The sequence below is a fragment of the Rhinoderma darwinii genome, chromosome 4 (assembly GCF_050947455.1).
Source record: "Rhinoderma darwinii isolate aRhiDar2 chromosome 4, aRhiDar2.hap1, whole genome shotgun sequence".
Lineage (NCBI taxonomy): Eukaryota > Metazoa > Chordata > Amphibia > Anura > Rhinodermatidae > Rhinoderma > Rhinoderma darwinii.
The window spans coordinates 185915373-185929450 of NC_134690.1; the positions used below are offsets into that span (position 1 = coordinate 185915373).

At 42.2% G+C, this 14078-nt stretch overlaps 1 protein-coding gene across 3 annotated transcripts in view; it reads left to right on the forward strand.

The window, feature by feature from the left end:
• The window catches only part of PRIM2 (DNA primase subunit 2), a 151037-nt gene that overhangs the window by 9235 nt on the left and 127724 nt on the right, over positions 1-14078 (forward strand). For all 3 annotated transcript variants that reach the window (XM_075864147.1, XM_075864145.1, XM_075864146.1), the window contains 2 exons: positions 2624-2727; positions 9244-9335. In XM_075864147.1, coding sequence (XP_075720262.1) covers positions 2624-2727; positions 9244-9335 — 196 coding nt within the window. The remainder of the gene's footprint in view (positions 1-2623; positions 2728-9243; positions 9336-14078) is intronic.

The following is a 14078-nucleotide window of genomic DNA, read 5'->3' on the forward strand; positions in this document are numbered from 1 at the left end:
AAAAAAAATCTTGTTTCTTTTTTTTGGGCAAAATCTCCCAGCCCTACATGAAGGGGAAGTAGTGGTCGTACGAGCGCTGCGGCACCTTCAGAGCAGTTGATCGGCTGAGGTGCGGAGAGTTGCTCCCCCATTGATCGGATGTCCTGAGGACAGGCCATCAATTTCTTATTTTCTGGGAAACTCGTATACAGCTTGCTTACTTGTTCCTCACTATGATGGCAACTTAAAGGGGTATTCCAATAGCAAGGGGTATTCTGATGATCCATGCCTATACCTTATATGGCAACAGTTCAGGGTTCATTAAAAGATCCCAGGGCTGTCTGTTATTTTGCCTGTTAAAGGGAACCTGTCACCAGCATTTCACCTATTGAACTTTTACTTTTCCCTCACTGTCCGCTGCTATCAAAAGTTCATTGTCGTTATCCCCTCTCCTAAACTCCTCCTCTAACTGTAAATAACAGTCTGCCAACATTTTGCGCCTTTTATCGTAATAATCCGGTGTCCCTTTATGCGCTCACCCCAGAAGAGGACATCAATACACAAACGTAGGATTTTGTGTGCTGGGGAAGGCGAGGAGCTGTCAATCAAAAGTAAGGAGGCGAGGAAAACTCGGAAAGACTTGAGGAATGAAGATATGACTCTTTTCAAACGAAGATATGACTCTTCTGCTCATTAGCATACGGGGTGGGAACACTAAAAAGCTGAATACTAAAGCTACAGAGCCGACTAAGAAGATAATTATAGGTTATATAGAAATGATTTTTCACCCACTACCACCTGGTATTGCTGGTTTAATAGGGGAAATGCTGGTGACAGGTTGCCTTTAAGGCATACTTAGGTATGCCCTAACAACTGTCTGTGTATTTTGTCATATGCATGTTACTATACTGGCATATGAATTGGCAGAGTACTATGTACTTTATTGCATTGGTGGACAAGTGACTGCACACTATAAGATCATATTATACAACTCCAGGAGCCAATTTTGTTTTCTTTTGGCTGCCAGCAATAAAAACCTTTATAAACAATAGACAACAGCCCAAAAAGTTAGTTGACGGTAACCTCTTTTAAGGGACATTTGTCACCAGGAAAGATCCCCCTTTAAGTAAGCCATCACATGGTTGCAGCCGCCGCCCAAAATAAATTCATTTTCCTATAGTGTGCTTTGAATTGGCACCGAGAGCAAGGATTTGGGGACGTACATACAAGAGATGTTACGGAGCATCTAGAGACAGACTCCCTTTAATGTACATTAACTACTAGGCTCCAGGGATTTGTCCAAGCCCGGTATGTATTACAGGGATAGCAGGACAAAGAAGCTTTGAAGGGAAACACCAACCCAAACTAAAGTTGCCCATGTGTTCCATTAAAGAGGTATACCCATCTCACGCACTTATGGGATATCCATTGATATGTAATAGGGGCGTGTCCAAGCTCTGGGACCCCCACCCATATGTAGAATGGGGTCCCCCAACCCCCGTGCCTCCTTGTGAGGAAAATAAATGGAAAGGTGGTCACGCATTCGCGCAGGTCTCTCGATTCTTTTCCATCTGCGTTATGGAAACAGCCGAGCAAGCACTGCTTGCCTGTTTCCGTAACTCCCATAGAACAGAATGGAGAGATCCGCACACATGCGTGACCACCTCTCCACTTTGTCTTTGCCTGGAATTGTCGGCCAGCGGTTGCCTCATTAGCCAGGACAAGGGCATGGTTACCCCCATTCTCGAAATGGGTGCGGATCCCAGAGCTGGGACCCACATCTATCAGACATTTATGGATATTTCATGTCTGAAATGGGAATAAGCCTTTAAAGGCTATGTAAACCTTTTGAAGACTGTTCTAGTAAAAAATAAAAAAAATCTTTTAGTGTTTAACGCAACTTTGCAATTGATTTTCCTGCTTCTTTACCTTTTGAGATACAGCTTATGTGAAACCTGGATATATAGAAGCTGTATCTTGCGCTGGAATCCGAATCCGCCAGGTCAGCGGGACTGATGGCTTCGGTGACATCGGGCCATGTCAGAGACACGCAGGACCCTCTGTCACCTTGTTTTGTGTGTTTAAGCATTTTTTTAATTGACCTTTATTAAAAAAATGTTTTACTTTTTTTGATGCAGCTTCTATGTATTTTGTATACAATACATAGAAGCTGTATCTTTCTCTTTCAGCCGATTCCGTCAGTTCAGCTGACTAGGCTTTTGTCACCCAGTTATAATGGAGAAGATCACAGTTCAGCTTTCCTGGCTCTTTACTTGTAACCTCTTAGTTTATATAGGATAATACTGAGGGAAGGATAATCACACTGGCTCCCAGCAGGCAGAGATTGTACTGGCTCTAGCTGCTCATGTGATGCTGCACTGAGGCATCATGGGATTGATGGCATAGAGGAAGAGAAAGCAGTTTAAAAAGTAAACTTCAAGATGGTATCTGATCAGAGGAGGCCGCACTGCAGGGAAGTGAGTACAATTTATAAAAGAAGCTTGATAGATGATCAGGTGAGGGGAGCAGTGATGGAAAGTTGTGTTTCCGCTGGAGGTCTTCTTTAAAACTAAGCGGAAAGCCTCCTTTGCGCTACAAGAAACGTATAATATCTTTAATGTGTGGTATTGTTTTTAAATTGTAGTTTTGAAGGCCATAGAAAACCTTGGTGTAAGTTACGTGAAGGGTTCACCAGACTACAATGCAAAATTGCAGAATGAACTCCGAAAGCTCAAGTTTTCATATGCTGTAAGTATAAGACTTTTTGTAGTTCAACTGACTGACTGGTTGATTGAGTGACATCTGCAGTCCACAAGATTGCATGCATTTCTTTATATTACTTAGACTGCAGATATACACAGTCGAGTCACATTATTATCTGCTAATATTCAGAGTAACCGCCATGTGCAGCACGGACAGCAGCTAGACTGGCTGGGAGTGACTCAATAAGGTGCTGGTAAGTTGCCTCAGGTATCTGGAGCCGTGCTGACTGCAGCGCATCCCACATATGATGGAGGGTGCGTGGGGGAGGATCCATAGAGCGAACAAGACAATGGAGGTGGTCCCACAGATGCTCAATTGGGTTAAAGTCTAGTGAATTAGGGGGCCAGGGAAGTACTTGCAAGTCTTGGTGGTGCTCTTCCAACCACTGTCGGACATTTCTAGCAGTTTGACATGTCGCATTGTCTTGCTTGAAGACTCCATTCCCCCCAGAGAAGACAAACCGCATTTATGGGTGGACGTGATCTGCAACGTTGGATTCATATCCAAATCGGTCCAGAGTGCCTTCCACATGGATGAATTGGGCCCAGAGGATGTTATGAAATAATTCCCCAGATCGTAACGCTGCCACCACCAGCTTGTGTTCTTCCAGCAATGGTTGCAGGGTGTTTGCTCTTTGATGTTTCTGGCCTGACATGCCAACGTCCATCCGTTAGATGAAGCAGAAAGCGTGACTCGGAGAAGGCAACCCTTTGCCAATCATCGGGGCTCTAGTTCCGATACTGCCATGTAAATGTAAGCCTTTTTTTCCGATGCTCCTTTGTTAGCATAGGATCAGTGACCATCTGTCTGCTTCGGGGCCCCATACACAGTAGGTTTCGCTGAACTGTTGTTTTAGACACACATCTGGTAGCCCCCTGGTTGATTTTCATGGTGAGCTTCTCCACTGTAGCGTTTCGTTCCTCCCTCGCACACCTTTGTAGCCGACGTTCACAAACTGCGCTGTATGAGAAATACTGCCACCCTTGGGCCGAAGGCCAATAATCATTCATTTTTGCAAATAAATTGCCGCTTTTACTCATGGCAACAGCGAGTGATTCAGACAGCCTATCACATGCCTTAACCCCTTAAGGACGCAGCCTAGTTTGGGCCTTAAGGCTCAGAGCCCATTTTTCAAATCTGACATATTTCACTTTATGTGGTAATAACGTCGGAATGCTTAAACCTATCCAAGCGATTTTGAGATTGTTTTCTCGTGACACTTTGGGCTTCATGTTCGTGGTAAAATTTGGTCGATATATTCAGTCTTTATTTGTGAAAAATTGCAAAATTTAGAGAAAATTTACAAAAAATAGCATTTTTCAGAATTTAAATGCATCTGCTTGAAAATCAGACGGTTATACCACCCAAAATAGTTACTAGTTCACATTTCCCATATGTCTACTTTAGATTGGCATCGTTTTTTGAACATTATTTTATTTTTCTTGGACGTTACAAGGCTTAGAACATAAACAGCAATTTCTCATATTCTTAAGAAAATTTCAAAAGCCTTTTTTTGAAGGTACCAGTTCAGTTCTGAAGTGGATTTGAGGGGCCTATGTATTAGAAACCCCCATAAAACACCCCATTTTAAAAACTAGACCCCTCAAATTATTCAAAACAGCATATAGAAAGTTTTTTAACCCTTCAGGCATTTCACAGGAATTAAAGCAAAGTGGAAATGAAATTTGCAAATTTCATTTTTTCTGCTGAATTTCAATTTTATAAAAAAAAATTCTGTAACAGAGAAGGTTTTAGCAGAGAAATACTACTAAATATGTATTGTCCAGATTCTGCAGTTTTTAGAAATGTCCCACATGTGGCCCTACTGCGCTCGTGGACTAAAACACAAGCCCTAGAAGCAAAGAAGCACCTAGTGCATTTTGAGGCCTCTTTTTTATTAGAATATATTTTAGTCAGCATGCCAGGTTTGAAGAGGTGTTGAGGTATCAAAACAATGAAAACCCACCAGAAGTGAACCCATTTTGGAAATTACACCCCTCAAGGAATTCATTTATGGTTTTTGTTATCATTTTGACCGCACAGTTTTTTCACAGCACCTATTTGAATTGGGCTGTGAAATGAAAAAAATGATATTTTTTCCAATAAGATGTCATTTTTGATCAAAATTTCTTATTTTCACAAGGAACAACATACCCCATTTTGTTGCCCAATTTGTCCTTAGTGCGGCAATACCCCATTTGTGGTGATAAACTGCCGTTTGGGCCCATTGGAGGGCTCAGAAGGAAAGGAGCGCTATGTGTTTGTTGGAGTCCAGATTTTGCTGGATTGGTTTTCGGGTGCCATGTAGCATTTGCAGAGCCCCAGAGGTATCAAAGCAATGGAAACCCACCAGAAGTGACCCTATTTTGGAAACTACACCCCTCAAGGAATTTATTTATGGTTTTTGTTATCATTTTGACCGCACAGTTTTTTCACAGCACCTATTTGAATTGGGCTGTGAAATGAAAAAAATGATATTTTTTCCAATAAGATGTCATTTTTGATCAAAATTTCTTATTTTCACAAGCAACAACATACCCCATTTTGTTGCCCAATTTGTCCTTAGTGCGGCAATACCCCATTTGTGGTGATAAACTGCCGTTTGGGCCCATGGGAGGGCTCAGAAGGAAAGGAGCGCTATGTGTTTGTTGGAGTCCAGATTTTGCTGGATTGGTTTTCGGGTGCCATGTCGCATTTGCAGAGCCCCAGAGGTATCAAAGCAATGGAAACTTACCAGAAGTGACCCCATTTTGGAAACTACACCCCTCAAGGAATTCATTTATGGTTTTTGTTATCATTTTGACCGCACAGTTTTTTCACAGCACCTATTTGAATTGGGCTGTGAAATGAAAAAAATGATATTTTTTCCAATAAGATGTCATTTTTGATCAAAATTTCTTATTTTCACAAGCAACAACATACCCCATTTTGTTGCCCAATTTGTCCTTAGTGCGGCAATACCCCATTTGTGGTGATAAACTGCCGTTTGGGCCCATGGGAGGGCTCAGAAGGAAAGGAGCGCTATGTGTTTGTTGGAGTCCAGATTTTGCTGGATTGGTTTTCGGGTGCCATGTCGCATTTGCAGAGCCCCAGAGGTATCAAAGCAATGGAAACTTACCAGAAGTGACCCCATTTTGGAAACTACACCCCTCAAGGAATTCATTTATGGTTTTTGTTATCATTTTGACAGCACAGTTTTTTCACAGCACCTATTTGAATTGGGCTGTGAAATGAAAAAAAATGATATTTTTTCCAATAAGATGTCATTTTTGATCAAAATTTCTTATTTTCACAAGGAACAACATACCCCATTTTGTTGCCCAATTTGTCCTTAGTGCGGCAATACCCCATTTGTGGTGATAAACTGCCCTTTGGGCCCATGGGAGGGCTCAGAAGGAAAGGACCACCATTTGGCCTACTGGAGCTTTTCTGGTGCTAAGTCATGTATGCAGAAGCCCCTGAGGTACCAGTACAGTTGAAACCCCCGAGAAGTGACCCCATTTTAAAAACTACACCCCTTAAGACATTCATCTAGAGGTGTAGTGAGCATTTTGACCCCACAGGTACTGTGTAAAAGATAATGCGCAGCAGATGGTGCAGTGTGAGATTTGCAATTTTATATATATATATGCCATTTCAGTGTCCAATATATTGTGCCCAGCATGCGCTACCGGAGATATACACCCCATAAATTGTAATGTGGGTTCTCCTGGGTACGGCAATACCCTACATGTGGCTGTTATCAGCTGCCTGGGCATACGGCAGGGCTCAGAACGGAAAGATGAGGGGGGTAAGCTGTGCGGAGTGCATCAGGGTAAATTAAAAATCAAGGGATGTATGATAAATTTTAAAACAATCTTTTATACAGAGCCCTGGTTTTTCGGGACACGTGTCACATTGGTATATTGTGTTCTTCCTTATCCCCCTCTTATAGCAGACTCTGCACCTCTTTTGACTCTTTCCCTTTCCACCGGTTTGGGGAACTTCTCCTGGAAAGTGTTGCCCTGGTACGATGCGTGTGGCCTCGCTTCCAGAAGTACTGAGTGCCCCCCCTTTCTGGTCCCTAAAGATTAGATCTTGAAAATCCAGGAAAGTTCCCCTCTGTCCTGCACATCGACGTAGCACGTACGCATTGTACAAAGCCATCTGTATGATGTGCCCGGCCAGCTTCTTATACCACACTGCATAGCGCTGTAGGGCTTCAGGACTTGATTTGACAAGTCCATCCCTCCCATGTACCTATTGTAGTCCAGGATGCAGTCTGTTTTGGGGGTGGCCTTTCCTTCATATATCCTAAACCTGTAGGTATACCCGGATGCACTCTCGCACAGCTTATACATCTTCACGCCATACCTTGCCCTCTTACCCGGCAGGTACTGGCGGAATTGAACCCTCCCTTTAAAATGTACCAGGGACTCCTCAATAGAAATACACTTCTCGGGGGTGTATGCTTGGGAAAACCGGGCACTGAAACGGTCTAATAGGGGTCTCCATTTATACAAACGGTCAAAACTGGGGCCATCTCGGGGTGGGCACGGCTCATTATCAGTATAATGTAAGAAGCGAAGTATTGCCTCATTTATTTATTTTTTTAGGTTCCAGTTCAGTTCTGAAGTTGCTTTGAGGGGCCCATATATTAGAAACCCCTATTAAACACCCTATTTTAGAAACTAGACCCCTCAAAGTATTCACAACAGCATTTAGAAAGTTTATGAACCCTTTAGGTGTTTCACAGAAATTTAGAGCAAAGTAGAGGTGAAATTTACTTTCTTTTTTTTGTCAGAAAATCCTCTTTATACCATTTTTTTTATAACACAAAAGGTTTTACCAGAGAAACGCAACTTAATACTTATTGCCCAGATTCTGCAGTTTAGAGAAATATCCCACATGTGGCCGTAGTGCGGTAATGGACTGAAGCACCGGCCTCCGAAGCAAAGGAGCACCTAGTGGATTTTGAGGCCTCTTTTTTATTAGGCCTCGGTTTGAAGAGGTCTTGTGGTGCCAAAACATTGGAAACCCCCCAAAAGTGACCCCAATTTGGAAACTAGACCCCTTGAGGAATCCATTGTAGTTTTCTTGGGGTGCATGCGGCTTTTTGATCAGTTTTTATTCTATTTTTAGGTGGCGTGGTGACTAATAAACAGCAATTCTCCGATTGTTTTTTTATTCTATTTTTTTTACAGCGTTCACCGTGCGCTATAAATGACACATTCACTTTATTCTGCGGGGCGATACGATTACGGCGATACCGGATGTTTATAGTTTTTTTTTATGTCTTATGGCGTTTGCACAATAAAATACGTTTTGTAAACAATCATTCACTTTTTGTGTTCCTTATTCTAAGAGCCATAACGTTTTTATTTTTCAATCAATAAAGCCGTGCGAGGACTTATTTTTTGCGTAACGAACTGTAGTTTCAATCAGCACCATTTTTCGGTACATGCGACTTTTTGATCTCTTTTTATTCCATTTTTTGGGAAGTGAAGTGACCAAACAATTGTTATTGTGGTACGGTTTATTATTTATTTTTTTTACGGCGTTCACCGTGCGGGATAAATAACAAAATAATTTTGTAGTTCAGGCCGTTACGGACGCGGCGATACCAATTATGTATAGTTTATTTGTTTGTTTATATATTTTTATTAATAATAAAGGACTGATAAGGTAAAAAGGGGGAGTTTTACTTTTAATACTTTTAAAACTTTTATTTTCTTATTTTTACACAACTGTTTTTAACTTTTTTTTCACTTTATTACTTTGTCCCACTAGGGGACTTGAGGGCAGGAGGCCCTGATCGCTATTCTAATACACTGCACTACATGCGTAGTGCAGTGTATTAGAACTGTCAGCTACTCACTGACAGCAAGCATAGTGGGTCCTGAAGTTGTCAGGACCCACTAGGCTTCCGTCTATGGCATAGCCGGACGCCATTTTTTGGTGTCCGGTTGCCATAGTCACCATCGCCGGCCGCTATCGTGTAGCAGGCCGGCGATGGCGGATTAACCCCTAAGAAGCCGCGATCGCTATTGAACGCGGCTTCTGAGGGGTTAATCGGCGGGGGAGCTCAGCGATCGGTCCCGGCACATTGAGCAGTGATAGTCTGCTGTCGGAAACAGCAGCTATCACAGCTCATGCACGCGCCCCGCGCGAACGGCGCCGTGTTTACTCCATGACATACTATTATGTCATGGAGCGCGAACGATGCACTTACCATGACATAATAGTATGTCCTGGAGCGTTAAGGGGTTAAATACCCGCCAAGCCAGCCCATGACACATCACTTCCTTCATGGGCTACGCGCTGCCGACATAGTAAGGTGGTCAAAATAATGTGACTCGACTGTGTAAAATTAATCAGTTGCCTCACAAAATGTGCTGTGTAACCCAGGTCTAAATGTGTCCACTATTATGCTCAGAATTCCTTCTATAGTTACATACGTATGAATCTAGAGTTTCATAGCATGCTTGTTGACCAAAATATAATTATTTCTTTGACATACAGGCTTCAAAGGATGAGATAAGTGATAAACTATACGACGAGCGGAGGAAAGATCACATATCTCACTTTATATTGCGCCTTGCATATTGCCAGTCGTAAGTAAACATTTTTTTACAGTATTTTTGATGCCTGTCTTTTGAGTTTGTACATTTTTAGTTTTTTTCAAAATAACAAGCACAGGACATTTAACACAGTGTCAGTAAACAAACTGACATACAAACATAACATAACATGTCAGCCATCACATACATCTGTAATAACATATTAAAGCAGATAATAATCGATCAATCCATTAACCCCTATTTGAACCATTATATTTTCCAATAAGAAGCACCCATGTCTTTATCATATGCTATTATATTCTCTGGGGAGAAGAGCCAGCAAGCTTTTTAGCCAAGCATGCCAATAATGTTTAAAGAGGCTCTGTCACCACATTATAAGTGGCCTATCTTGTACATAATGTCATCGGCGCTGTAATGTAGATTACAGCAGTGTTATTTATTTAGAAAAACGATCATTTTTGACGGAGTTATGACCTATATTAGCTTTATGCTGATGAGTTTCTCTATGGACATCTGGGCGTGTTTTACTATATGACCAAGTAGGCGTTGTGGAGAGAAGGGTATCACGCTGACCAATCAGTGACCAATCAGCGTCATACACTTCTCTCCATTCATTTACACTGCAGATAGCGATATAGTTATATCACTATGTGCAGTCACATAAACACACTATAACATTATTGCAGTGTCCTGACAATGAATATACATTACCTCCAGCCAGGACGTGATGTGTATTCAGAATCCTGTCCACTTCTGTAGCGTCTGTGAGATTCCAGCACAGCACATCGAGATCTCGCTGTAAATGACAGCTTACAGTGTAATCTCGCGAGACTACGCCTTCTATGCTGTAAATCGCAGAGAAGTGGTCAGGATTCTGAATACACATCCCGTCCTGGCTGGAGGTAATGTATATTCATTATGAGGACACTGTAGTAATGTTAGTGTTTGTGTATGTGGCTGCACATAGCGATATAGCTATATCGCTATGTGCAGTGTAAATGAATGATGAGAAGTGTATGACGCTGATTGGTCACTGATTGGTCAGCGTCATACACTCCTCTACAATGCCCACTTGGTCAAAAAGTAAAATACGCCCAGTTGGTCATTTTTTTTTATTTTTAACTTTTAATATTTTTTTATATTCCTGAAGATGTATCTAACTTTTTTTTACACATTGTATTAGTTCCCCTAGGGGAAATGAACCAGCGATCATTAGATCGCTGGTACAATACACTGCAATACATGGATGAGTTACGGAAACGGCGTAACTCGCTGAGCTACGCGGTTTCCGTAACTCCCATAGTAGTGAACGGCAGTTACAGAAGCAGTGTAGCATGCTGCTCTGTTTCCGTAACTACTATTAAGTTCTATGGGAGTTACGGAAACAGCGTAGCTCAACGAGTTACGCTGTTTCGGTAACTCGACCATGTATGAAGTTTTCGGAGCTACCGAGCTCCGGAAACAGCGTAGCTGTCGGTGCTACGCTGTTTCAGTAACTCCCATTCACTTCTATGGGAGTTACGGAAACGTCGTAGCTCAGTGAACACTCAACTGTTTACGTAACTCCCGACCACCTAACCAGGAAGTGGTGGGGGCCCCGTTCTAGAGATAAATGCGGTTCCCAGAGGTGGGACCCGCATCTATCTGACATTTATGACATATCCTGTGGATATGAATGCAGCGATTCACTGTGAGACATAAATAACACGTTACCTTCTTTTTATGGGTTGGTATGATTACGGTGATACTAAATATGTATAGTTTTTTAATGTTTTACTACTTTTGCACAATAAAAGCACTTAAAAAAAATGTGTTTTTGCATCGTCACATTCCAAGAGCCATAACTTTTATATTTTTCTGTCGACGTAGCCGTATGTGGGCTTGTTTTTTACGAAGCGAGATGTAGTTTTTATTGGTACTATTTTGGGGTACATCGGACTTATTAACTAACGTTTATCATTTTTTTTTTTTTGGGGGGCTGTAAAAAAAAAAAAAGCTATTCTGCTGTTTGCTTTTTTTTTTTTTTGCACAGTATTCACTATGCGGTTGGAATGGCTGTGGGTCATTACGATTTCTAACATACCATCAATTTGTTTTGCTTTCTATGTTTGTTTGTTTTTCTTTTTCACGATTTCTTTTCACTGTATGCAGGCATGACAGGCCTCGAGCCTTTGTTAGGCCCCTGGCTGCCATAACAACCCATCGTCGGCTCGCATTTCTGGCCCGCCAATAGGTTATCGAATGCAGTAATTAAGGGGTTAAATGGCTGGGATAGAAGGTATCGCACATCTCGGCTGTAGCATCGGGAGCCTGGCTACAAGCGTGTGATCATCATGACGTTACTGTACGTCTAGGTGGCTTTATATAAGCTGTACCATGAAGCACTGTTAAATAATGGAGGCATAATGGGTTATTATCCTCCATAATCCGAACCTTCCACTCGCATTTTTTTTGTGCTGCACCACTACTGTGCAATGCGCAACTCCACAATATCCAGCTAATTCACAACATCTACATCTTTTAATGTGCCCTAAAACCACATGTTTTTAGGGAGGCCTATCACATTCTTTAATTAGACTCCTCTCCCTTTTAACACCTCCTGCTATATTATTTCTCAGATCCCGATCCCTTCATTCATTTAGCAATATCTCACACTCCATACACCCTAATGCACTTCTTGTGTCAGGCTCATGCAGCTTTTTGGATCTTCCCCAATTTTGCACAAAAATGGCTGGACCATTGTACAAATCAAGCACTTTTCCTCATAGACTGTAACCTCTTGTAAATAGGGCCCTCTGCCCCCTTGTCTAAATTGCTTATTAGTTTTGTCAGTAATTAAGAAATCTCGGACAACCTCTTTATTCTTTTGTGGACGTATGTTGGGAATGCAGCCGTTGCTTTACTGATTCCAGTCAGCAGGTGGCTCCCTCGTGCATTTTATCTGTGGGCTGTGTGACTGAAGTGTATGTATACATGTGACTAGAGGTGTCTTCACTATGAGAAGATTTATGTTGTGGTGTAATATGACCAGCCTATAGAGTTTTCATGCATACTTCTGTGCATGTGTCTGCTGGACGCCGCAGATCCTGTATGTTTTACACTAAGAATAAGGGCGAGGTGTGCCAGCGCCATTCCAGTGCCCCTGATGCAGTTGCTGGGCATTATGTAAGTGAACAACTCACGGTAATTTGGGAAAATTCGCCATTTACTCACGTAACACGAATTAAAGAGAACCTTTCACCTCCCCAAAAGTGCAGCATGTAATGGGCAGGGCTTCACAAACCCTGTCTCACGTAAAATTATTTTTCTAACAACCTCCGTTATTTACATATCGGTGCCGTTATATTTGGCCCCTGAACTGTCAATGGGGCGTTTCTATCTAACTAAAAGGCAAGGGGGAGTGATCTCTTCGCTCTGACACTGTCCAATCAGCTGTGGACAGTGTCAGGGCGGCTGGCGCTGTGTTCTCTCCTGCGAGAACATACACAGACTTGGTGGTTGTGCTGCAGGTAGTGTGGGCGCGCCCTCACGCTTGCGCGCACTGCCAGAATCGCTGTTTTTTGGTCAACTTAAAAAAATGTAATAAAATGTGATGAATAAGCCATATGTACCAATAAAAACTATAGCTCATCTCAAAAAAAAATAAGGCCTCTTTCCACTCAGTCAACGAAAAAGAAAAAAGTTATGGCTTTCATAATATGGCGACACTTTTTAATTTTTTTTTTTTAACAATTCGTTTCTTCTTTGTAAAAGTGTTTTTACTGCACGGTAAAATACCTAAAATTGAAACCCCCCCCCCCCCCCCACCTTCAAGAAAAATAAATAAATTATTGAGTTTTTCCCAATTATACCCCACAAAGAATTTTTCCAGATTCCCAGTACATTATATGGTACTTTAAATTGTACCAATACAAACTACAACTCACTCCATTGATGGAAAAATAAAAAAGTTATGGCTCTTGGAAGGCAGGGAGTGAGAAATGAAAAAACAAAAAATGTCTGTGGCAAGGGGTTAATATCTAATAATCCCTGGAGTTCTATGGTGCTTTAGTAGTTAACACTAAGGCCGGATTCACACGAGCGTGTGCGTTTTGCGCGCGTAAAAGGTACTTAACAGCTGCGTGTGTCATCACCATATGATGCACGGCTGCGTGATTTTCGCGCAGCCGCCATCATTATGACACTCTATGTTTGTAAACAGAAAAGCACGTGGGGCTTTTTTGTTTTCATTCATACTTTTTACTGCTCTTGCGCGAATCACGCGCGTCACACGGAAGTGCTTCCATGTGCTGCGCGTGATTTTCACGCACCCATTGACTTCAATGGGTGCGTGATGCGCGAACAACTCACAAATATAGGACATGTCGTGAGTTTTACGCAGCAGACTCCCGCTGCGTGAAACTCACGGACAGTCCCCACGGCCCCATAGACTAATATAGGTCCGTGCGACACACGTGAAAATCACGCGCATTGCACGGACGTATTACACGTTCGTCTAAATAAGCCCTTAGGCTGAGTTCACGCGTCCCAGATTTTTATTGTGAATTTTACACTTTGCAATTCAAAAGGGTGAGATCTGCATCAAATCCGCAACAAATCTGCAACATGAATGTTCAAACCTCCTACACTGTGTGCCGCCATTTTTTGAGCAGTAAAACACGAACAAACACAGACATAACTTACCTGCTCCTGCCGCCGTCGCTCCCTCCGGTCCGTCCGCTCCATCCGCTCCTAGTGCTTGCTACTAATCACATGTCCGGAAGCCGCGACCGGAAG